Source organism: Apus apus, chromosome Z (assembly GCF_020740795.1).
Source record: "Apus apus isolate bApuApu2 chromosome Z, bApuApu2.pri.cur, whole genome shotgun sequence".
Lineage (NCBI taxonomy): Eukaryota > Metazoa > Chordata > Aves > Apodiformes > Apodidae > Apus > Apus apus.
Window position 1 is genome coordinate 62,172,168 of NC_067312.1, and position 25,902 is coordinate 62,198,069.

Consider the following 25,902-nt stretch of genomic DNA (forward strand, 5'->3'; position numbering starts at 1 on the left):
TCCATTTGAGATCATCTAGTCCAAGGATCCTGCTTAAGTGGTGTTGTGTAGGCCAGGTTATACTCAGAACTGTCCAGTTGGATTTGAGTATCTTCAGATGGAGACTCCACAATGTCTGTGGGCAACCTGTGGCAATGTTTGACAGACTTCACAGTAAAAAGATGTTTTCTCCTGTTCAGGTGGAGTGTGCACCACGGAGAAGAGTCTCACTCCCTCTTCATTGTTTCCCATTATTTAATGGGATTCCTCCTGACCCTTCACTTCTCTAGTCTGAATAGTCCCAGCTCTCAGTCACTGTTCATATGAATTTCAAGTTCCTGTATGCAAAATACATCTCACAGAGATAACAGGCCTTACAAATTAAACTGTTGTTACTGCTGTTAAAAAAAAAAAAATCCACTAAAAAGTTTTGATTAACCTTTTTGTTGACTTGTGATGCATCTCCATGCAATAAAAAAATGCAGAGTACAAACTAGCATTGTTGGACTAGAGCACTGTAAATGCCAGTAGGCTCTTATTGATGTCTATTACTTTTGTAAAACTACTTAATTTTTAAGTGATTACAATGTATATCCTGTTTGAAGAAAGTTTCTTTTCTGGAGTGTCAAATTCTTCAGCTGTTCTGATAGAGATGCAATTAAATCTGTCTCCAGTGTTTGGCCAGGTATATCTTTAAAGCATGCTAAATCATGTCACACGTCTGGTAGTAATCACTTGTAAGTCACTTTCCTCTATTTCTCTAGTTTCCAGCAGCAGCTGGAACTGTGGAGTCTCAACTCTTATCGGAAATGCACAGAAACCAACAGGAATTGCAGATGTGTGCAATAAATTCAGACCAGTGAAGAGAGTTTCCCCGTTAAAGCACCAGCCAGAAAGCTCTGAGAACAATGAAAGTGATGACCAGAAGAACCAGAAGGAAGAATACCTGAAAGGCAGTGATTCTCAATCCGCACCTCCAAGTGATGACCAGAGCCCAGGAGGAGAGAGCCTTAAAAGCAAAAACATTGAGCCTTCCGTTCTCCTTGGGGAGCTGGAGCACTATGACCTGGATATGGATGAAATTTTGGATGTGCCTTACATTAAATCAAGCCAGCAACTTGTTCCTTTTGCAAAGGTAGCTTCTGAGAAAAAACTTCTGGGTGTATGTTCAACAGTGAATGGTCTTAGTAGCAAGACTTGCTCTGCAGGGAGCACAGAAAGTTCGCCTGCCAGCGGGACACAATTCTGTGTGCTGTCTCCTGTGAGAGGCTCTCAGCTGAGAAAAACGCAGCCCATTGTCCTTGATCAGCACAAGCATTTGACGGATGAATTAGAGCCTTCCCAGCCTTTAGTTAAGTGTAGTTCAGTCCATGAATCTGAAGCCCAAGGCAAGGGCTACCTCAGCAGGACATTTGTTAATCCTCATGCTCACAAAACTGAGAAGACTATGCCAAACTGCCACCTGAGGACTTTTCACCTGCAGACAGGAGTGGCGGAAAGCAAGCAGCTAGAGGAACTGAATATGAACTGGAGTAATGCAGGAGGCCCAGAAGAGAGGAATGAAGAGATGAAAAAAATTAAGAGCATCCTAAACATTGTAAAGGAAGGTCAAATATCTTTACTGGTAAGTATCATCTTTTCATAAAATACATTGAATAAAGGCAATCTGTAATGTGGCTTATTAAGCCAGCAAAGCTGATGAAGTGTATGTTTTGAAACGATACCCTTTTTTTCATGTATACTCCTTAGAAATTGAATTTATGGGCTTCCAAATGGAAAGTTTTGATCTTTAAATCAAATATGTAGCAAAACCCAAGGTACTAGTTTTGTGTGATCATGACCATTGCTAATTTACGCAGCAAACTGAAATCATATAGAAAGCAGGCATTTTAACTATTGAGATCACTTAAATATTGAGTTTAAATCTTACTGAGTTTTGGTTTTCCAACATTTGTGGGTCACTTTGTTTAATTATTGCCGGTTTACCTCAGTTGTTATTTAGAAGCGGATGATGGGAACAGAGGGGCTTCTGTTATATTCTGATTATTATTCAGGAGTGTTTATACTGTCTTGCTGCAGCAGCATTCTCAGGCAGGAGCTTTCTCTAAAGCCTCATTGGCCTCTGACCCATATGAAGTTTTTTAGTAAATTCTAGCACTGTGATCAGGCACTATCAACGATGGTTTCCAAAGTAACTAGATGCAAGTTAACAGAATGATGCAGAGCATGTGATATTTGCTCAGAATGGCTGGTGGAGACGCGGCATAAGAACTGTTTTTGTTAGATTTTTTGTTTAGCTTCTCTGTTTACCAGTCGAACTCAACCACAAAGGCATGCTATTGACATAGCAGCAAGAACAAAGGCAGATATTCAAAGACTGTACAGAAGAGAATGTTAGATAGTTCAGTAAGAAATAAAACCAAATTAAGTTCACCCTGAAGCAGGAATTTGGGAGAGAAAAAGGTCATCATAAGTAGGCAGATTGAAAGAAAATGCGTATTTTTTTCAAATAGGTCAAAACCTCTGAATTAAGTAGACTCATGGAATTAAGTAGAGTCTGGCAAGTCTGCACAACTCTAGGAACTTATGATTGCTACTCCTGAGTTCTGTTGTCTTTCCATTTTCCTTCTGGAGTTTCTCAATACAATTGCTTTCTCTCAAAATCAGTATTGATGTATTGATTCATAAAATGTAAATTTTATGTAAAAAATGTAAAATGTATTGATGTAAAAATGTATTGATTCATTGTTGTGTAATACTCTGGATAAGTAATACAACACTTTTTTTTTCATGGAAACAAGCTATGAAATAAAAGTCTTCTGTTGTTTAAAACTGCATTTTAGATTGCAGTTAACAGAAGCTGCCACTTTTATGATGAGGAATTTTTTTAGGAGTCATGGAGGAGTCATGGATGTTTTCTATTCAATTACTCATCAATCTAATGCAAAAACAAACAAGCAAAAAAACCCAACTAAACAAAATAGACAGAAATTATGAAAATATTATTTTTGCAGCTTCTTCATTGATCAAACTAGTACAAAGACTTAAAGCTACTCCAGATCTTGTGCTGTTGTATGACAATTGCATGAGAAGGATAGAAACAGAGTGAATCAAGCCATTGAGCACCCCCATCCCACCTCTGTCATTTTGCTAATAGTAGCCAGGTTCTGTATAGTGAAGTGAAAAGTTACCGGTTTTGGTTATAAAAGAGTATGCTCTTGGGGAAACATCTTTGGTTTTGGCTTGTGTCTTGGGCTGTGAAGCTTAATGTTCTGTGTATATTTTTATCCTCAGCTGTAACTAACATAATGTTGTTTTGTTTTAACAGCCACATTTAGCAGCAGATAATCTGGATAAGATCCATGATGAATGTGACAACAATCTGTTACATGTAGCAGCATCAAAGGGACATGCAGAATGCCTGCAGCATCTAACTTCTTTGATGGGTGAAGACTGTTTGAATGAAAGAAACATTGAGCAGCTAACTCCAGCTGGGTTAGCAATAAAGGTAACTTAGTCCCTGCCTCTACCATAATGTGACATAAAGGTCATTTAGTTTCCATCTGTGATGGCAGTAAGTAATACATCCAGAAGAAGCACTGACATTTTGTGTGTTGTCAGTATATATACTTTCCTTTTTAAATCAGTTAACTGACTCTGAAAAAACTTACATTTTAAGGAATGTATCATTTAACTCAGATACAGTTGTTTCTTTAGAGAACATAACAGTCTCTTTTATTTTATCAATACAGGTATAATCTTGTAAGACAAGTGTGAAAACATGTTTACAAAGCATAAATAACCTCTGATCCATATCTGGAGGTGAAACTTCATGGTTGTCTAGAAAAATCTCATCAAAGTTAAAATGCACATGTTACAATGTTAAAATGCACGTCAGACACTGCAAAAATTACTGTCAAAGCTTCTAGGAAAACTTATTGTATAGTAAAATGTGAAAATTATTTGTGTTGCTGCACTAAAATAAAACAGTGCTATACAGGAAGGCTGATAATTTAACCACACTGATTCTGTTTCTTAAGTGAGAGTGAATGGTTGAATTCAGTGAATGGTTAAATTAAGTTAGACAGTTGAGTGGAGACTGAATGGTTGAATGCCATTACTTTTAGCTACAAAGCACCTTAAGAAGAAACAAGGAAAAGGGTGAAATATGAGAGTTTCTGTTTCTTCAGGGTTTTATTGTTACTTGCTTTTTGCAAAAATTTTAGAAAGTGACAGAGGATTAGTTGATCCCAGCCTGCAAGTATTCATTTTTGAGACACCATTTCAATTACCTAGGGTCCTAGTGCAAGTTTCAGGGTTGGATATTTTTAATTATTTTTCTGGAATAAGCCATAATAATATAAAATTAAACTGATATCTAGTTGTACTAATGAAATTACATTTTAAAAGTAAGGTATTTAGCTTCAGTACCTTCACCCATGTCCGAACTGACTAGTTACAGTCTGCCAGTTGAAATTCTTAAAATTTCAGTCGGAAATAGTTTTCTTTCTTGTTTTTTCAACTTAGGTGTATGATGTGTTTATAAGCCTATAAAGCCTCTTGTCTTTTTCTCCAGATAGGTTGTCCTTTTTAATACTTGGTTCCTTTGGCTCCTATAATACTTAAGAGTGCTTTGACATTATCACAGAAAGGGTGTAAATTTAATGGAGTCCTTCATGGAAGTGAGGATGCTCAGGCCCAACTGTTTCTAATGACCCACATGACTGGACTTGTCCTCAATCACTGAAAAGTTTTCTAAGAGCCTTAAAGTAATCTGGCATAACTAAACTTTGTAGCTCTTGATCTTTGCTCCCAAAGTGGGTTTGCACACTGACAGAGTGGACTTTAATCTTTTTGCTCTTACTTTATAGTACAGTAACTAATGTTGCGTGATGTGGGATGTGCACCTGTGTTCCACAAGAATAATGGCTATCAGAACAGAAGAAAACTTGTATGCAGGAATATAGATTTCTGTGAAAGAGAATTTTAATTTAGTGATGATTCATAACAATGCTCAGGAAGTATGTTTCAGCCGGTCTCACTGTCATATTGATAGTTTATTGTAACTAACTGTGGAGAAATCCTTTCCACATTAGCAAAATTTACTTATTTATCAGGTATTTAATTTTATTAAATTTCTACCTTAGTTTTAAAAATACGAAAATATTTTACTCAGTTGTGATACAAGGGAAACAAAAAAAATGATTGGTTAGTCATGCTTACTCATGTTTGAAACCAAGTATGATGAGTAGGATTTTTCTAGCATAATAAAAACATTGCAAGTAGTTTCATTATTTACTTCATCACTGAAAGTGATAGTAAAGGAAAGTAAGTGAAGTAAAATTATCTGCATTTTTGTGTTTATATACATACATTTCATATGGAAGAAATAATACGAAAAGCAAATTACTTTTATTACCTTTTTTCTTTCTCCTGTATAATTTTAAATGGGTTGTTTTTTATTGCTTTCTTCTCCTTGATTTTTTAAAAATTAAACTGAAACTTGAAATTGATATTTCTTTCCTTCTTATGATAGTTTTTTATTATTATTATTTTATGCACACAAACAGCCTTTTATGTTATGTATGTTGACCTCTGTGAGATTTTGATGAAGCAATTTAAATACTTATTTCAGCTATAAAGAATGTAATAGCCTTTATGAACATGAGAGTTGAAAAACAAGTTAGAGCAGCCTGGAATGTAGGTCATGTCAAACTGCATTTACCAAGACATCATTGCTGAAAAGGGGCTGCAGCAAGAGGAGCAGCTGAAAACTCTTGCCTTTACTGTGGGCCATAAGCATGCTGTGAATAAAAAGTTAAATCTGTTACCAAGGCATCTGCATCCTGCTTCATAGTAATTTACATACTGCTGGGAGTGTGCGTAGCAGCTTGGGAATCTTGAAACTAGGCTGTGATAGGTGTTCAGGTCAAGAACCACCTCCTTGTTTGTGTTGTAACAGTATCTATTACAGGTAGGTCCTAATCCATGAGGTTTAGGTGTTCAGATACTTCATACGTATGTTGTTTGCTAATTTAGGAAGCATGCATTTAATTAACGGTCAATGAAGCCTTGAGTCTCTAGATCAACTGTTCACTCTGCTTCAGCAAATCACCTCATTCAGTCATTGAATATGCAGCCTTGTACAGCCTTACTGTACAAGTGATGGAAACAGAACTATGGTTTTGCTATGAATAATCTGAGAGCAGGAGCCAGGTTGTGTATATAATATTATACAACTGCCACTTTCATACTCCTTATTTCACTGTAGTCAATAGCTAAACTATAATTGACCAAGGACAGCAAGATAAGCAAGTGCATCACATGAGAGCAGGTAAAAGTACACATTTTCAAAAAAACTGGAATTTTATAACATTTTAATAATTCTGATAAGGTTTTCCCAGTTTGTAGATGTGTTTAGAAGTGAAAGAGCTGAAATGTAATATATTTATTTTTTATTTGTTTAGAATGGTCACCTGGAGTGCGTTCGGTGGATGGTGAGTGAAACCGAAGCTATTGCAGAATTAAGTTGCTCAAAAGACCACCCAAGCCTGATTCATTATGCAGGTTGCTATGGCCAGGTATGGCTTTCATTTACTTTTTCAAATATATTATTTAGATTAATTTAAACCATCTTTATAATGTTGTAGCCTTTAATTACAGGTGTTCAAATTAGTTCAAATATAGCAAAATCTTTTCCCACTTAATCTTCTTTTCTGTATTTTATCTCATAATGCTTTGATTTGTGGGTTTTCTTTTGTTTGTTTTGTTTATTTGTTTAGGGTTTTTTGTTGGGTTGGGGTTTTTTGTTTGTTTTTATTTGATTTTACATAACAGCTAGGAAAAGATTAGCTGGCATATTAGGCCAAACTAACAACTCCAAGGGGTTGTCTTGATCCCTAGGGGGCTCCTAGGATGGTTCACAGAGTCTGCAGAGGTTGAGAGAAAACACATCCACAGACTACCTGCAGGCACACTGGCTTCCTCCTCAGACACAGAATTTCCAGGACAGACTGATCTCAAAATATTTTGGCAAATTGTGACAATTCAGAATTGGCAGTGAAGTGTAGTGAAACTTAGAAACATAGAATCGTTTGGGTTGGAAGAGACCTTAAAGATCATCTAGTTCCAATCCCCCTGCATGCAGAGGGACACCTCCCACTAGATCAGGTTGCTCAAGGCCCCATCCAACCCAGTCTTGAAGACCTCCAAGGAGGGGGCATCCCAGACCTCTCTGGGCAACATGTTCCAGCATCTCGCCACCCTCACAGGAAAGAACTTTTTTTTCCTAATGTCCAACCTGAATCTCCCCTCTTTAAGCATCAGACCATTGCCCCTTGTCCTCTCACTCTACACCGATGTAAAAAGCCCTACCCCAGCTTCCTTGTAGGCCGTCTTCACATACTGGAAAGTTGCTATAAGGTCACTATGGGTCCTCCTCTTCTCTATGCCTAACAACCCCAACTTCCTTAGCCTGTCTTCACAGGGGAGGTACTCCAGTCCTCTAATCTTCTTCGTGGCTCTCCTCTGGACATGCTTGAGGAATTCTATGTCCTTCTTATGTTGGGAACTCCAGAACTGGACACAGTACTCCAGGTGGGGTCTCACTAGAGCAGAATAGAGGGAGAGAATCACCTCCCTCGACCAGCCGGCCAAACTTCTTTTGATGCAGCCCAGGATATGGTTGGCTTTCTGGGCTTCAAGTGGACATTGACAGCGCATGTTAAACTTCTGGTCCACCACCACCCCCAAGTCCCTCTCCTCTGGGCTGTCCTCAATTATTTCTCCTCCCAGCCTGTATTTGTGCATGGGATTGCTTTGACCCAGATGCAGCACCTTGCACTTGGCCCTGTTGAACTTCATGCAATTTGCACAAGCCCACTTCTCAAGCCTGTCAAGGTCCCTCTGGATGCCATTCCTGCCCCGCAGCATGTTGACCTCACCACATAATTTGGTGTCATCAGCAAACTTGCAGAAGGTGCACTCGAGTCCACTGTTCATGTCGACAACAAAGATGTTAAATATCACTGGTCCAAGTGCCAACACCCTTGAGGAACACCACTTGCCACGTATCTCCGTTTGGACATTGAGCTATTGATCACAACTCTTTGGGTGTGACCAGTCAGCCAGTTCCTTGTCCAATGAATGGTCCATCCATTGAATCCATACCATTCCAATTTTGAGACCAGAATGCTGTGCAGGACAATGTCAAAGGCTTTGGACAGGTCCAGGTATATGACATCTATTGCTCTGCCTTTGGCCACTGAGGCTGTGACCCTATCATTAAAGGCCACCAAATTAGTCAGGCAGGACTTGCCCTTAGCAAAGCCATGTTGGCTGTCACCAATCACCCCTTTGTTGTTCTTGTGCTACAGCAGGGACTTCAGGAGGCTCTGCTCCAAGATCTTGCCAGGCACAGAGGTGAGACTGACTGGTCTGTAGTTCTCTGGCTCTTCTTTTTTTTCCTTTCTTGAAAATGGAGGTTATGTTTCCCCATTTCCAGTCAGCAGGAATTTCACCGAACTGCCATGACTTCTCAAATATGAGGGACAGTGGTTTTGCAACTTTATCCACCAGTTCTTTCAGGAGCTGCGGGTGAATCCCATCAGGTCCTATGGACTTGTTCACCTTTAGGTTCTTTAGGTGGTCTCGAGCCTCCTCTTCATCTACAGTGGGAGGATCCTCCTTTTCCCAGTCCGTGCTTTTGGTTTTTGTCACATGGGGGTGTGACCAGATTCCTTGCTGGTGAAGACTGAGGCAAAGTAGTCACTGAGTATCTCAGCCTTCTCTACACCTTGGATGACCAGCTCTCCCATTTGCTTCTGAAGTGGGCCCACATTTTCCCTAATCTTCCTTTTATCATTAACATGCCTGTAGAAACTTTTCTTATTGCCCTTAACTTCCTGTGCAAGATCCAATTCTCTCTGTGCTTTTGCTTTTCTAACCTGATCTCTTGCTTCTCCAACTACTTCTCTGTATTTCTCCCAGGTATCTGGCCTTGCTTCTACCCTCTGTAAATTTTGTTTTTACACCTAATTGTGTCCAGGAATTCCCTGCTCATCCAAGCAGGCCTTCTGGCCCTCCTGCCTGCCTTCCTCTTTGTAGGGACACATTGTTCCTGGGCATGCAGGAAGTGTTCCTGGGCTCCTTTCCCATCCAGGGCTTAGTCCTATTCTACCCTACCAAGGAGACCCTTGATGATCTTCTTGATCATTATCAGAACTTTATCATCATCTGTCTAGCTCTAGCCAGTTTTATGGAGAATTAGGTATGGAAATATGTGGTAACCAATCCTGTTTCACACCTAAATTACCTATAAAACTAATGATGAGAAACCACAGAAGTACAGCAATTTGGTGCTTTGCTAGTGTCTGGGGAAACAAACACAATTTGATTGCACCACCTTCTCTTCTCACCGTCTGTTTTTCCTTAGTAGACCTTGCAGTAACCCCTCTTCAAACGATCTTCTCCAGGACGTGTTGCACAAGTAATAGTGATTGGTTATTCTTCTCTACTCTGTTTGGCAGATGGGCCACTTTATCACCAAATTTCTTCAACAGACATTAAGAATAAATGCAGAAAATCCACTGTTTTTGTGCTGATTCTTTTTTTCTTACTTGTTTAGAGAAAACAAGCAATATATAACCAGTAAGAAAATTATCTTTTTCTTTTCTGTACAAGTGGTGTTGTCTCATTCAATGCCACACAACTGTTCTGGTGAATGTCTGCTGTTAACTGATCCTGTCCAAACATGAATTCACTGGAGGGGGGAGAAGTAGAGGACGCAGGCTTGGAAGAGTTGGAAGTCTACCCATCTTCCTGCTGTTTCCAGAGGCACACAGATACCCTTGTTTTCATGCTATGCGAAGACTTCCATTGCCTTTTGTCCACTCACCTACTATGCAGATGTTACTGGTGCAAGTTAGGACCCTGCTTGGTATACCCATCGATTATGTCCTGCGTTCCATGGCAAGTCTGGCCTTTCAACCTAGCACAGAATATGTGGAGGCTGGGAGCCATATCAGGCCTGAATTCAAAAAAGGCATATTTGCTATTGAGAAGAAAAAGCTTGGAAAAGAAAGCTTCATGTGAATTTACATTCATATCTTCAGTTCTTTAGCCCAGTTTTGTCCTCATCTCTAAAGACAGTTATATGAACTAAATCCAATGAAACTTTGGGTTTATTCAGTGAACTGTGGCATTTAATGCTAGAAAAAGATCTGGCACACTTTATCAAGATTCTTTGCAGAGCAGGACCAAAGCTGTACCAGTTAAGAGATACCAAATGTGTAGTTGGCACTATCCTCGAAGATTTAATTTATTTTACCATACTTACACAAGAGATAATCCATGTAAACACTGGTCTTGGCAGAATTACAGGAGTAATATTTTTACAAGGAAGATCTTTTACTGAATCATTTTCTAAAGGAGTCAGTCCATCCACTGTTTCCTGGGGCATTAGGCATGTTCACCATATATTTCTTCAAGAAATATAATTTAGAATGGGCAGCAAAAAGGACTTCATGGCAAAGGTACTATCTTAAATAGCATCAAACCACAGTCATGACCTGACTCCAAAGACATCCCAACAATATTAAATATATTTGAAAGAGGGACCATATAAGTTCATCTGCTGGAAGAAGAAAAGAAACTAAAGTCAATCTGTAGCCTGGCCAGCATACCTCCTAACAAGAGCTTCTTTAAGCATGTGATTATGCAAGGAACAACCATGGTTGTTGGCAGGCTTCTCCAAGCAAAAGTCATAGGTACGTGGCAGATTGTGTACCAGCTGTCCCACCATGGGACAGGAAGGAGATGGTGATCCAGTCCTAGATGCACAGGATAGGGCCTGACTAAGAGGTTCACAGGACTGTAATTGCTTTTCAACACAGATGCTGTGGTATCATGGAATGCACAGGTAAGAGGCAGAACGCGTAGAATGCCCAAGTTTTGTCACCTTTCAGCTTCAGGGGGTTTAGGACTTCAGGGACACAGAGTTACTCTCACTTCTACTGCTCTGCTGTGAAAGGGATACTGTGAAGATCAGCTTATTTAATTAATATGGAGTGATGGGGCTAGAAGTAACTGTAAAGTCAGTACCATTCATTATGTGAATCCTTCCATTTGTAGTAATTTAATTATTTAAATGGTCTTTGTTAGTTGTTCTTTACGCTTCAAAAGCCAGCTGATGGAGCCAAAGTCTGCAGCCGGTCCCAAAACAGAAATTACTTATTGTGACATTTTTCCAGAATCTTTTTTTAGGGAGATTTGAATTATTGTAGTTCTGTACTGTGTCAGAGGGATGTTAACCATGGCTACAAAATTAGACTATTATAGGTCTTAGAATTACCAGGTATACTGAATAATTTGTCATTATTTATCAGTTCTTGATACATAATCAATATGTAATTATTTTCCATTATCTTAATCTCATTTATTTTCTTTTCCTTCATTTTGTTTGAATAAATTGAGTTGATGACTATAAACCTATTCCTAAGAACACTTTTCTGCCAAATACATAATGTGTTACTGAAGCGATAAATTATATATTTCAGTATGTGCTGTTTTCATTTTTGTTACATGTAAGTGAAGAAAATATTTGTTTTCTTTTGTCAAGGATACATTTGTTAAAAAACATTGTCATTTGAGACAAACATCAACTGTTTAAGTAGGTCTCTGATTTTGTGCCTATGATCAGCTGATGCACAGACAGTCCTAAGTAGAGATGATTGCATTTAGTCATCCAGGCACTTGATTTCCGTGTTTATAAGATAAATTACTAAAAAGCATCATTCACTCCATGCTTAACTTTCTGGTGCCTATTATGTTCCAAAGAAGTACATAACTTCAAAGCTATAGTTGTCTTCCAATTCTAAAGATTTTTCTTTAAATTATTAAAACATAAGGGCAATTCATAGGAGTAGTGTAATCCTTCTTCACTGCTGGTCAGGCATGTCAATAAATCACTAAAAAATATTTTAAGAGGGATATGTGATCTGGAGTAATCTCTCTGTGCTGGCTGTCAGCTGTATTAGGCATTCAGCCAAGAAGTAAAAATACCTATCCTATACAAGAAAAAAATGCACCCTGTTAAAGTGGAAATACGAAAAAGATAAGTTACAGACAGACAGATCAATGCCTGGCTCCAAAACCAGCAGGACTTTGTTTTTTTTGACCACGGCTTGATTTGTAGGAAACCAGACCTGCTCACAACAGATGGGAAAACCCTATCTTGCAGGGGGCAAAGGGTACTAGGGCAAAAGGTAGCAGGGCTCATGGACAGGGCTTTAAACTAGACTTGAAGGGGAAGGGGGATTAATCCAGGCCCACTGGAGCTGAGCATAGGAGTGAAGGGCCAAGGATGGGGGTGAAATCAGTAGCCTAGCTCAAGAGCATCTACACTAATGAAAGTAATGTGGGGAACAAACAGGATGAGCTGGAAGCCATGGTGCAGCAGGACAGCTATGGCGTAGTTGCCATCACAGAAACATAGTGGGATGACTGTCGCAACTGGAATGCTGCAATGAATGGATATAAACTCTTAAGAAGGCATGAACAGGGAAAGTGTGGCTCTGTACATTAGGCAGTTTTGATTATATAGAGCTTGAAAGCAGTGATGGTAAAGATGCGTATTTTTGGGTAAGGATGAAAAGGAAAGTGAATAAGGGAGATACTGTGCTGGAAGTCTGTTATAGACCACCCAACAAGGATTAGGAGGCAGATGAAGTATTCTACAAGCAGCTGGCTGAAGTCTCACAACTATCAGCCCTTGTTCTGGTTGTGAACTTCAACCTACTGCACGTCTGCTGGAAATATAACACAATGGAGAACAGGCAAGCTAGAAGGTTCTTCAAGTGTGTGGAAGATATCTTCCTGACACATCTGGTAAGTAAGCCTACCAGGGGAAGTGTTTCACTGGACCTCCTTTTCATAAACACAGGACTAGTGGGAGATGTGGTGGTTGGAGGCCATCTTGGCCTTAGCGATCACAGCATAGTTAAGTTTTCAATTCTTAGTGATATAAGGAGGGGGGTTAACAAAACCTCCATCTTGAACTTTCAGAAGGTGGACTTTGCCCTGTTCAGGACACTGGATGAGAGAGTACCTTGGGAGACAGTCCTGAAGGGCAAAGGGGTAAAGGAAGGCTGGACACTATTCAAGAAATAAATCCCAGGAGCAGCTGTCCCCACCTGTTGCAAGATTAAAGGCTGAGGATAATAGCCGGCCTGGTTCAACAGGGAGCTTTTGATGTGACTTAGGAAAAAAGAGGAGGAATTACTGCCTTTGTGACAAGGGACAGGCAACTCAAGAAGAGGAGAGAGATCTTGTTAGGTCATACAGGTAGAAAATTACGAAGACAAAAGCACATCTGGAACTCAGCTTGTCCACTGACATGAAAAAAAAAAGGCTTTTATAAATACATCAACATTAAAAAGAGAATCAAGGAGAATCTCTGTCTCTTACTGGATGCAGGGGGACGAATATTGCAACCAAGGATGAGGAAAAGGCTGAGATACTTGATGCCTTCTTAGCCTCTGTCTTTAATAGTCGGAGCAGCTAACACCAGGGTGTTCAGCTCCCTAAGCTGGAAGATAAGGATGGAGAGCAGAACAACCCCCCCATAATCCAGGAGGAAGTAGTTAATGATCTGCTTTTGCATCTGGACACACATGAGTCTATGGGTCTGGGTGAGATTCACCCAAGAGTACTGAAGGAGCTGGCAAAGGAGCTCACTGAGCCTCTCTCCATCATTTACTGACAATCCTGATGAACAGGAGAGGTCTCAGATGACTGGAGGGTGGCTAGTGTGATGCTGATCTGCAAGAAGGGTAGGAAGGAGGATCCAGGGAACTAGAGGCCTGTCAGCCTGACCTTGGTACTGGGAAAGATCATGGAGAGGCTCATCTTGAGTGAGCTCACACAGGAAGTGCAGGGCAGTCAGAGGGTTGGGTTTGTGAAAGGGAGGTCTGGCTTGACTAACCGGATCTCTTTCTATGACTGTGTGACCCACCTTTTGAATGAGGGGAGGGCTGTGGACATTGTCTACCTGGGCTTTAGTAAGGCCTTTGACACCATCTCCCACAGCATTCTCCTGGAAAGCTGGTGAATCATGGCCTAGAGAAGTGTACTCTTCACTGGGTAAAAAACTGTCTGGATGGCCGGGGACAGAGAGTTGGGGTAAGTGGGGTCAAATCTAGTTGGTGACCAGTCACCAGTGGTGTCCCTCAGGGCTCAGTTTTGGGGCCAGCCTTGTTCCATGTCTCTATCAATATTCTGCATGAGGGGATTGGGTGCACCCTCAGTAAGTCTGCAAGTGACAGCAAATGGGGTGGGAGTGCTAATCTGCTTGAGGGTAGGAAGGCTCTGCAGAGGGACCTGGACTGGATAGATGGATGGGCCAAGGCCAATTGTACGAGGTTTAACAAGACCAAGTGCTCGGTCCTGCATTTTGGTCACAACAACCCCAGGCAGTTCTACAGGCTTGGGGAAGAGCGGCTGGAGAGCTGCCCAGCAGAAAAGGACCTCAGGGTGCTTGTGGACAGCTTAACATGAGCCAGCAGTGTGTCCAGGTGGCCAAGAAGGCCAACAGCATCCTGGCCTGCATCAGGAATAGTGTGGCCAGAAGGAGTAGGGAGGTGATCGTCCCCCTGTACTCAGCTTTGGTGAGGCTGCACCTCGAATACTGTGTTCAGTTCTGAGCCCCTCACTACAGGAACCACATTGAGGTGCTGGAGTGTGTCCAGAGGAGAGCTACAAAGCTGGTGAAGGCTCAAGAGACCAAGTCATACAAAGAGTGGCTGAGGAAACTAGGGATGTTTAGTTTGGAGAAGAGGAGGCTGAGGAGACGCCTCATTGCTCTCTACAACCACCAGAAAGGAGGTTTTTGGTAGGTGGGAGTTGCCTTCTTCTCCCAAGTGAATAATGACAGCATGAGAGGAAATGGTTTGAAGTTGCCACAGGGGAGGCTGAGATTTAACATTAGGAAGAATTTCTTTACTGAAAGAGTGGTCAGGCACTGGAACAGGCTGCCCAGGGATGTGGTGGAGTCACTATCCCTGGAAGTATTTAAAATAAATATAGATATAGTGCTTAGCGACATGATTTAAATAATTTATTCTTTCATTTACTAAGTTGCAAAAACTGGGAGTACAGCTGTAGTCAGGTATCCTCTAATGTACCTCAGTTTTTATCTAATCTATAGATTAATTCTGGATTTTCAATATGTACCAGATTTGGCAGGGCACAATGAAATTTAATCTGGAGATGCATGGACATTCTTCCAAATAAACCTGCTGGGGAAAATAATAAATAAAATAAGCTTACTGCATATATACAAACACTCCATTGTTACAAAAGAATACCATATACATGTGTATTTCAACTGCAGACAGACACAAAAAGTGATGTTAAGAAGACTTAAGTTGATATCTCAGTTTTGGCTTCCAAACTTTCACCTCCAAGTTTTCCCATCCTTCCCAACATGCAGGCACATAAAAATGATCCATTAGTCAATAAATACCCTGAGAGCACAGGATAGGGATTCTCCTGGGTTTAGTTGTGTGCTTTCTTCTCTTGCACAACAGCCCAGAGCTGGGACATGATGACAGATTCGAGGAATCCAACTGCTCAACTCTGTGATCTACCCATACTCCTGTTTCTTAAGTTTCAGCAAATTTCACAAGCTGATTTTCAGATTGACACGTATGCTGTTCTGCCTCAGATCTTCCCTCCAACATACAGACAGACATGCTTTTTAATGTACAGTTCCTCAGAATGTGTTAAGAGTACTAATATTTTTTTTCTATAATGTCTTTTTATAAAACAAATAAAGTATTTAGGCTTATTTCCTTTAAAAAAAAAACCAACAACACAACAACAAACCAAACAGATCCATGATACACTAGTCCTGCAAAGCTAAGAGAAACTGAATGCAAGGAATTACTGGACAATATTAATAACAGATGATAGTACTAGTATTCCTCTAATATATATAACTTTTTTTTTTCTTCAAAAGAATAAGGTATTTTCTTTTGTGACGTCTCTTTCCCCCTCTCCCTAGGAGAAAATCCTTCTGTGGCTTCTTCAGTTCATGCAAGAACAAGGCATTTCACTGGATGAAGTTGACCAGGATGGAAATACTGCTGTTCACGTAGCTGCTCAACATGGCTATCTAGGATGCATACAGGTAGATTGATAGATGTGCCAGCAACCTTTTTGCATCAAACAACTATTAAAATTATTAAAGGGGATCTTAGAAGTGGGAATAATTATTGATGCATTAAAATATACTAGAAGGAAGAGCTTTAAACAAGTAGAGCTCAGTCTGAAATTCCGAAAAGCTCTGAGTTTTTTTATTCTATTCTCAATTATGTTATTGCTAGCCTAAAGTAACCGTTGTATTGCAAGAAGAAAGCATGATTATATTGTTTATACATAAGCAGCATCTACCATACCTTTCAGATCCAAACATCACTTGGCTAATAAATCAGGACTTTTGAGACTGCTGCATTGCATGTTTTGAACTCAGGGATTCTGCTGTGGTAGAAAATTGAGAGCTAAACCACAAATATTGTTGCAAAGACATTCCTAAAATGAGAATCTAAGGGTGTGTTTCAATGCTTTCCTGTGTGGAGCTCCTAGGAACAGCAGATACCAGACCTGGTAAGCCATTGCAGCTCATCTCCACACGCTGTAAACTGGCTAGCAATGTTTTCGTACTGCCCTGGATCCTGATGTTAATCAAGCACAGGTATCCTTTGAATTACGCTTACTTGTTGCTTCTTTTCTTGGTCTACTATGTGCAAAGTTAGCACAATGTTCAGTAATGTACAGACAGGTGCATCTGAAAAAGTTTATTACTTTGTCTTAGAAGAGAATCAACAGGTTCCTAAATGTAACCTCTGTTTTTGGTTGGTGGTCCCTCTCACTGTAAGAATGCTATGCTGTACAAACAAATGAACAGAAAACAAATTAATTGAGTGGAACTGCAAGGGAAGAGCAAAGAAAAATACAGTCTTTTCATAGTTCTTCTGAACTACAACTCATCCTTCTGTGTTATCCTTGCATGCGAATTATAGATTTTAGCAGAATGTGTTTTGAGTTCAAGCTGTGAACAGGTTTGTCAGCGACTGATTTTTAAAAATAATTTTCTTAGACCAATATTTTCAAGCATTTTGATCATCAGTGCTTTATGTCCAGCCATTCTTGTGGTTAACAATAAGTCATAGCAGAGAATTACACTTACAGGTGTCAGTGTTTCCTTTTGTGTTTTTACAGACATTGGTTGAATATGGAGCAAATGTCACCACGCAAAACCACGTGGGAGAGAAACCTTCACAAAGCGCTGAGCGACATGGGCACACCATGTGTTCCCGCTACTTAGTAGTTGTGGAGACATGTATGTCATTGGCCTCTCAGGTTGTCAAGCTGACTAAGCAGCTGAAGGAGTAAGTGTTTAATTGTTAGCAAGGGGATTGTTTTAAGAACAACTACTTTGGCTTCCATTTATTATCAGTGTCTGTTTTCTGTTTCTAATATACAATTTTTTCAAGTCATATTTCTACCTTATTTCTCTACTTTTTCCTCCTCTTGAGCATTTGTCTTTTCACATTTAGCAGCTCAGGTTTTCAACTGTTCCTTTTGTGGCAGTTTTCTGTGAACACAGATGAGGAGAGTGGGAGTGGAAAAGGGTGTGTATGAAGTAATTCTGTCCATTTTCCCTTTGCATACATTGGGATAACATCATTGTTAGTTATTTCTGTTTGCATTGTATGTACAGTGAGTCGCTTTTCCCAGTTATAGTGCTGGGTGTTGATGTTGGGAGGAAAAATGGAAATAGTAGTTGAAGGAGGTTTTTTGGACTGGGAAAGTCCCCAAAGCCCTCAGTGGCTATTCAGCAAATATCTTATTTTCTGCTTTTTCTTCAGAGAAGCAAGTTGTAATATTTTCATATGGTTTTTAATAAAAAAATATGTAAGGAGCCTGTTATTTTGATATATTAATTTCTGAAATTGTTTGCTTTTATAGTAGGTGCAGTTACCATGACTTTTCATGTCAATAGTTTCATAAGACATTTGGAAAGCATCAGAACTGACCTCATGTTGTTACAACTTAGATACATGATTAAGAGCTTCTCAGCTACCATATGCAATGAAAATGATGTCTTACAATCCCTTGTTTAGAGGAGACCATGTAATTTTATGCAAGTACCATAAGGGTAATTGTGCTGGGTATATATTAGAAGACTCTATTAGCAGGGGAGCTGCAAGGGCGGCCTCTGTGAGGACAGGTGAGGGGCTGCCCTTTGCTGGACACAACTAGCTCCAGCCATCTCTGCAACAGACCCCCTGCAGGACACAGCTAAGCTATGAAAACATATTTGAGGAAGGGCAGAAAATGCCAGAGAGCAGGAGGGAGCAGAAGAGTGACAAACAGAGGGAACAGTAAGGCCAGAGGAGCAAGAAGTGCACCACGGTGGCACAGGCACACTTCCAAAGGGATTGTGGCCCATGGAGTACCTGTGCTAGAATAGGTACACCCCCTGAAAAGTCTGCAGCCTATGATGGATAAACACACACTAGGGCCTGTGCTTCCTGAATGGATTTCAGCCTGTAAAGGACCCACACTAGAGCACAGGAAAAAGGGAGAGGGAAGGAGCAGCAGAAAGAAACTGCTACACAAACCCTAACCTGTGCTGCTCATTGGTGCACTGAAAAGACTGTGTGTAACCCACAGCAATGACAAAGATGGGGAGAGAGATGCCAGAGTGAAGCCTGAGAATAGGGGAGAAAAATGGCTTGGAGTGGAGTGAAGTTGAGCCTGGAAAGGGGAGACTAGATGTACTAAATGTCTGTCCTTTTTTGTTTCTTAATACCTGAATCAATAATGAAATATTTATGGTAACTGGCAATGAATTAAGTTAAATTCCCCAGGCTGAGTCTCTTTTCCCCGTGATGGTAACTGGCAAGTGATCTCCCTGTCTTTATCTTGACCAAGGACCTTTTTTGCCTCTGTACTTCCTATTTTCTGCCCCCATACCACTGAGGAATAGGGGGAGTGAGAGACCAGCTGTGTGCATGCTTGGCTGCCAGCTGAGGCCAACCCATTACAGTGATGTAATTTTTAGTTTCAAACTGGATGTCTTGAATAAGGGTAATAATTATCTGCAGTGTTAATTCACTGTCTTGGTAAAATCAGGTATCTATTTTGTACTGTTTTTACAGCAAAAGAAGTGTGTAGTAGCAGTCCACTCTGTCATTACAGAATATACCTTCTTGCATTTGCAGTATACTTATTTTTATATTTGTCCCTCTAAGTTTATACTATAAAGGCATTTTCACTTTGTGATATCTTCACTCCCATTTTACATTTATGCTCTCATAAATACAAACTGTGAAGTAAAGATTATTATAATTTTCATAGTTTTCAACATTTCACAGTCTGACACTATTCAATAGACATTTCAAAGTGCTATGTGTTCTGTAGTTGATTCATTTTCTAACAAATACTGAAATATGCAAATCAGTTGATATAGAGGAAAAAAGCAGAACCTAGGCCATTTCCTGAGCAGCCTGCATGAGCACCTGACTCATCTCAATGTATAACAAAATTTATTTTCCCCATAATTCAGCAGAAGAAAGCCCCCACGCACCAGAAAGTAGAAATGGCAGCCACAGATTCTCCATGTTTCAGTTCTCTTCAGTGCTTACTGAGTGCTTGATATGTGTTACCTCTTGTATGGAAAAGAAAGACCTGTTATGTCAGTCAGCAGGCTGTTTACCCCCCATAGAAACAATCTACTTCTGACTTTTCTTGACAAAAACATTAATACTTTCCAAGTCTCCCCCCTGTCATCTCACAGACTGAATGCACAGGAAGTAATTTAAATTATTCTTATCTGGCTCCTCATGGACTGCTTTGCTTGTCTCATCTGGAGTTAAATCTGCTTCCCTTCAGCAGCCTGTTTTTTCAGGCTTCAGATTTAGCTCCAGTAAGCACAGCAGCAGCCTTTTCTTCCTCTTCTGCAAATTGATGTGAGTCTCTTGTGCAATCGTGTTGCAATTTACTGAGGCAGTGAAACATTCACTCTTCTGCTTGAAAGAACAGCTTCTGCACAGCTATCTGAAGGCCTCAGGCTGTGAGTGGCTCTGACAGAAGCAACAGACCATGTTCAGTGGCCCATGCTCAGGAGCCAGAGGAGATGATGGGATAAGACTTTTGCCCTGTTTTGCAGTCCCATCCAGCATAAAAATCCAAGAATTGCATGAAGCACAGTCCTGGAACGGCTTCTCAAGGGGGCTTACCTTTAACACAGCAGGATAATTCATTGCCTACAGCACCTCTGAAGCTCCTGAAAGCATCAGATGGCAACAAATGGAAGTCCAGTTTACAAGCTACGTCACTTCAGACTGCTGTTACATAGGAGTAGCTCCAATTTGGGCAACTGAGCTGGCTTTCCTGTGTTTTCAGCAACTACTTCTGCTGGTGTTATGGACATTATTCTAGAGGCAGTGTAGTTGTGAGTGTATCATGATGGATTACAGGAATGGTCAATATCAGCACAGAAGGCCTTATTTTCTTCCCAGCCTTCCCTCAGCCACTGAGCTTATTAGCCAGTCATAAGAGCCTCTCTCTGATAACACTGTATATCCCCAAACACAGAAAGACTGAAGTGATTCGTATTGTGCAAGAAGAAAAACACCTAGCAAGACCTATGTTCAAAGGTCCTGGAAAAAAGAAAAAAGTACCACATTTAATTCTCTTTTATGAGCTCTTCCAGTCATCAAGGCAACACAGAACAGTTCTAGAGAGAAGTTATTCCAATCCATCAAACTCTTTGGAGCCATTTCTGAAACAAAGGCACAAAACCAAAACAATAAAATCACATACGTGGTTTCTAGCACTGATGACATTAGCACAAATTACTTCCATTATTTGGACTTGACTGGCCTGAAGAGACCAAGTCAGAACTAGTAACATAAAATTAATGCTTCTGTAGACTTCTTGCAAAACGCTGCTTGGTGATAGACTATACTACCTGCATTCCCAAAGAGTTATCCTACATATATGGACCTGGACGTGCAAAGTAATTAATGAATGAGACACTTGTTGATCTTTTTGGCACACTGCCAAGCCAAAATCTCTGGCAAGGCAAAGATCAAAGCAAACCATGAGGCCAAAGATGAAGATGTATTCTCTAAACAAAATTCCTGGTTTTCATGAAACTTCATTGGAATAGTTGTAAAAATAGGTGAATAAAAACATTGTTGTAGTGATAGGTTAACGTGTGTGCAAATTGCTCATTTGTTTTGTTACGTTTTGTGTTTTGTTTCTGTTTTTAGGGGGGGTTTTGTGGTAGTAATTGTTTATAGTCATATAGAAAGAAACACAATATAATGTTTCCAATGCTCATCTCATTTTTCCTTAGCTGTTTAGTTTTCTGCTTTACAGAGTGGCCATTCTTGTTTTATTTGAAACAAAACAGAGAAGTAAGGCATGAAGAAGTATCCATGAGGGATACTTCAGTAAAGCCCTGTCCTTCAGCCTTTTCCCTGTTCAGTTACTGAGCTCCCTGATTTCATGAGGAGGTAGCTGAGGTCCACCACTGTGTGAGGAGACACAGAAGCATCCTTATATATTACATATTGGGAACACTGTCTAAGCTAAACCCCTTAGAATTCACGCGTTAAATATCATAAAGTACTTAGACCCTCTTACCCCTAAAGCTACATTGATCTTGTCTCCTAAACCAGTCTGCTTTTAGTACTTCACAACATTGTTGTTTCAAGAAGGTGTGTTTTCTTGTTTTCAGTGTTATCTTAGATACGTATGTGTATGTTATATATTTTTGGAGGTAGTGCTGGCAAGATGTGTGGGTTTCTGTGAGCTATTTACTGACTAGTTAAACTGCAAAAATGGAGGAAACTAATTCTTTTAGCACAGTAAAATGTTTAAGTAGAATAAGAGCAGAAAAAGTGTCAGAGATTTCCATTAAAGCTAAAGGCATAAGAAACTGTTAGCTACATTGTTTAGGTATTTAGAAATAGAAGTTGAAAGAAGCATAAAAGGCAAATAAAACAGATAAATTGCCTCACAATCTAATCTCAACTGAAAAATTCCCTGGCTCTTAAAAGAGAGTATCTGGGGAGTTGCAATATAAGCTAATGTTGACAGATGGTAGGAGCAATTTTTAAATAGTCTAAGGAAGTGTGTAGGCAAGAGGAAGGAAGAAAGAAAATTAAAGGAAGAAACGATCTACATAAAGCATGATTGTATTGTAAAATGTGATGGCAAAGCAGTATGTCAAGATCCCACTGTTATTTCTGTAGCACTTTTAAGATCCACTCTGATATGTCAAAAGTAAAATGTTTCTTTTCTGCCAGCCCTGCAAGTACAACCCCTAGTCTAAAAAGTCATCTGGATTCTTTCTGGCTTTGACATTGCCAGTTATAAAGACTGCATTTGGAACTCAGCTAACTCTTCTGCTGATGGCATGCGAGCCAGGAAACAGTATAGGTCACTGGTGGAGAACTGTATTAGTTCTTCAGATCCAACAAGAGTAAAAGTACTAAAAACATACAACTTCTATGGCAACAGAAGCAGGGCCTGGGAGAAGCAGATAAACAGTCATTTCACATGGTCATTTGATCAGGACCAGGGAATGAAACCAAATGCACTAACTGTATTCCAGGTGAAAGTTAGCATATGTAGAGTAAAAAAAAACCCTGTGAGTCTCTTGTTTTCTAAGTAGTTTCCTAACAATTGTCTGTACAGTGTTTAAAGACTCTGGAATTCACGGGCCAATAAACAGGATTGAATGTTATTTGTAGTGGTTGACAATCTAAAGGGGTGTTTTGATGTTAGAATGGAACATCTAAATTGGATGGGAGCAGGGAGAAGATGAACATTTTGTGGCAAGTTGATCTATTCCTTCTGTTTTGTAGAAATACTTAAGTTTTGCAGGTTGTCTTGGTCAACTGATAGACTGCAGTAGGTACAGCACTGCTGAGTATCAGATGGGTGCAGAGCACAGGTAGTACCTTTGGTAAGGCTGGGCAGCAAGCAGATGTGTTTTTTTCCTACTCTCCTGAATCCACAGGAATCATACTTAGCTACATCCTGTAGCTGAAGAAGATTAGACCAGCCATTCCCAGTGGGCAAAGGCTCCTCTCTGAGTTCAACTGCAGGTAGAAAAGAAGTGAACAGTTGTCTGAGCTATTGTTTAGCCAAGTAAAGGCCATCCACTAGAGGTACGAAGTGGCTTAATCTGTCCCTTTCCTCTTCCTTTACACAATCAAGTAAGAACCAAGTGTCCCTTTGTTTCTTCTGCCATATCTTTGTTTCTGAGCTACTATTTTCTCTGACTCACTCAGTTCCGATGAACTGCTGTCTGCAATCCCACACTTACCCTTATCTGAAATATAATAAATAATCTCTGACAAGTAAGTGTCTCTCAGTTGGACTTGTACAGTGATCACAAAATGTCCACAGGGATTCAGAGACAAGAACAAACTATCTGTTTATGCTGTTCTTTATAATTTCTCTTTTTATTTACTATGAGCAGTATAGGTGAAGAGGACTTCTTTTTTTGAGCAATTAGTATCAGCTACCCTGTAGCTTACTAATGCTGACAGTTTCACAATTCAAGGTAAACAGTCTTACATTTTGTTGCAGGCAGACAGTGGAACGTGTGACATTACAGAACCAACTCCAGCAGCTTTTAGAAGTCCAGCGGTCAGAAGGCAAGTCACTGCCTACATCTCCAAGGTGAGGTGACTGGAATTGTGCTGCAGCCTGGATTTGCACAGTTTTGTGATACATCAATTATCATGAGTTGCTGTGACCTGTCTAAATAGTAGATATGTACTGTAAAGTAAGTGTGGTTTTTACCTGAAAAAAAATATTAATATTAAATGAATAGTCCCAGTTTCCCAACAGAGTGAAAATCAGTTTTACAGTGGAATATAATTTATTTCATATTAGATGGATACAAGGGATCCTAAAAACCCCTAGAAAAGTTGTAAAGTTTGACCTTGTGGTGGTCCACCATATATTGCTGTCAGCTGTAATTCATAAAGCCAGTTACCATCAAAACCTGCTTTCAGATTAGTAAGACTCCTTATACGCATTAAATCTTTTGCCTGCATTAGCTTGTACAAAAAGTCACAACTCCAGAAGTTTTATGTATTGTTTACATATCCTGTCAGAAGTTCCAGAACTAGACACAAACTAAGTAACGTTAAAAAAGGAGGGAAGTAAAAGCAGAGGACTGGATCTGGAGTCGACTAACATATCTCACTTCTGCTGTAGGCTTCCAGTGTGATGCATGAAAGTCAAGCACACACACAGCTTCTCTCTGATAGCAATCTGAAGAAGTCTCGAAAGAAATTAACTAACTCACATTGAAATAGGATTTGATTTATCATTACTGTCTAATTCAGTTTCCTCTCTGGAAGTCATGTTACAGCACTTTTTTCTTCAGAGGGAGCTCTGTATATGTTAAAGTATAAGGCCAGCATAAAAGCTTCTGGAGGCATAGCCAGTCAGAGCTTTGGGTCATCAGGTATGAGCTCGTAGGATCAGTGACTGCTTTTTTCCTTTCTTACAGAATCTCAAATGCTTTTCTGGACAAGTGCTCCATGTCTCTGAATTTCATATATCAATATTTCAGACAAAGACAGGATTGGAGGTGCATTTGTGTAAAGGAACTTCAGTTAGGAAAGGGCTGTAAACTCCAAACTCCTGCTGAAGTAGAAAACCACACTGGAATGAGTTGTTTTGCACTTTTTTTTTTTAGAATTATGGTCTTTTTCTTCCCTGTCTGCCAGGTCAGCAGGGACAATGGGACCAAACGCTGTCTTCCAGCTTATTTGGTTTCTGTGATTTTTGCTGACTGGTCTTTCCAAGTGGTCTCTCATCTGAGTACTGGTGAACACCAGAACTGTTTTATTTTCAGTATCAGATAAGATCAGGTGAGAGCAGATCCGGCATCATTCATTGTCCTTTGAAAGGATAGGCTTCAACATCTTGTTAGCTAAGCCAGCAAGTCTGAAAAAGATACACTGTTATTTAAAACTTTATGTCATAGTTGGCTACTGTTTTCCCTTACAGCTGGAACTCACTTGTGAATATTATCATCATCCAAGGAGCCAGTAGCAGATCTAAGAGAACCTATCCCTTTTACTAGAAATGTGCATTGTAGATATGTGCATATTCTTCAGTGTCTGTTTCGGTTTTCCACAAGAGAAAAAACCACAACATTAATTGAAGATGAGGTGGCTAGTATAGGCATGTGAATTTTTGTATAGTGTGGGAACTATGGATTCATCAGAGTAGAAGCTGCCTGATAAAAAAGAAAGGAAATTTATTAATTCACTGCTTCCCACTAACCTTCATTTTGTCACCATAGCCTTGCTCAGAGGAAAAGTGATTTAAATAAGAATGTGGACAATTATGATCTCTGGCATATGTCATATTTCTCTGTAAATTACTTATCTGAGATTGCTGTTTCCTTGCTATGTAACATTTGGAGTTCTAAACTTAGTTTATTATTCTAATAGTATTGAAATAAATTCATGTCACCTCTCTCATGCTTTTAACTATTTCATATCTGAAAAGGTTTTGAGTGCAAATGGCCCTGACTTTTTATGAGGTCTTATATGGCCATTATTAATACCAGATTAAGTTTAGATTTATTAAATTGTTGCTATGCAGAGAACAGGTACTTTCACAGTATTTAGAACAAGCTACTTTTGTATTATTATGTGACTTGGATAGTAGACATTTGGCCTTGAACGTTTTTTTCACCTTTTAAAACCTGTCAACTTCCACAGATAGAAAGCAGTAGTTTTGCTTAAGTTTTGCTCAGGAAGTAATCTTTGATGTTGAAATAGCCATTCTAAGTTCTCATTTTAAGGAGTTTTC

At 39.7% G+C, this 25,902-nt stretch overlaps 1 protein-coding gene across 3 annotated transcripts in view; it reads left to right on the forward strand.

Moving 5' to 3' along the window:
* Nucleotides 1–25,902, forward strand: part of SNCAIP (synuclein alpha interacting protein) — a 99,190-nt gene that overhangs the window by 65,197 nt on the left and 8,091 nt on the right. For all 3 annotated transcript variants that reach the window (XM_051641928.1, XM_051641927.1, XM_051641929.1), the window contains exons 5-10: nucleotides 744–1,603; nucleotides 3,308–3,487; nucleotides 6,447–6,560; nucleotides 16,040–16,165; nucleotides 17,257–17,426; nucleotides 23,653–23,745. In XM_051641928.1, coding sequence (XP_051497888.1) covers nucleotides 744–1,603; nucleotides 3,308–3,487; nucleotides 6,447–6,560; nucleotides 16,040–16,165; nucleotides 17,257–17,426; nucleotides 23,653–23,745 — 1,543 coding nt within the window. The remainder of the gene's footprint in view (nucleotides 1–743; nucleotides 1,604–3,307; nucleotides 3,488–6,446; nucleotides 6,561–16,039; nucleotides 16,166–17,256; nucleotides 17,427–23,652; nucleotides 23,746–25,902) is intronic.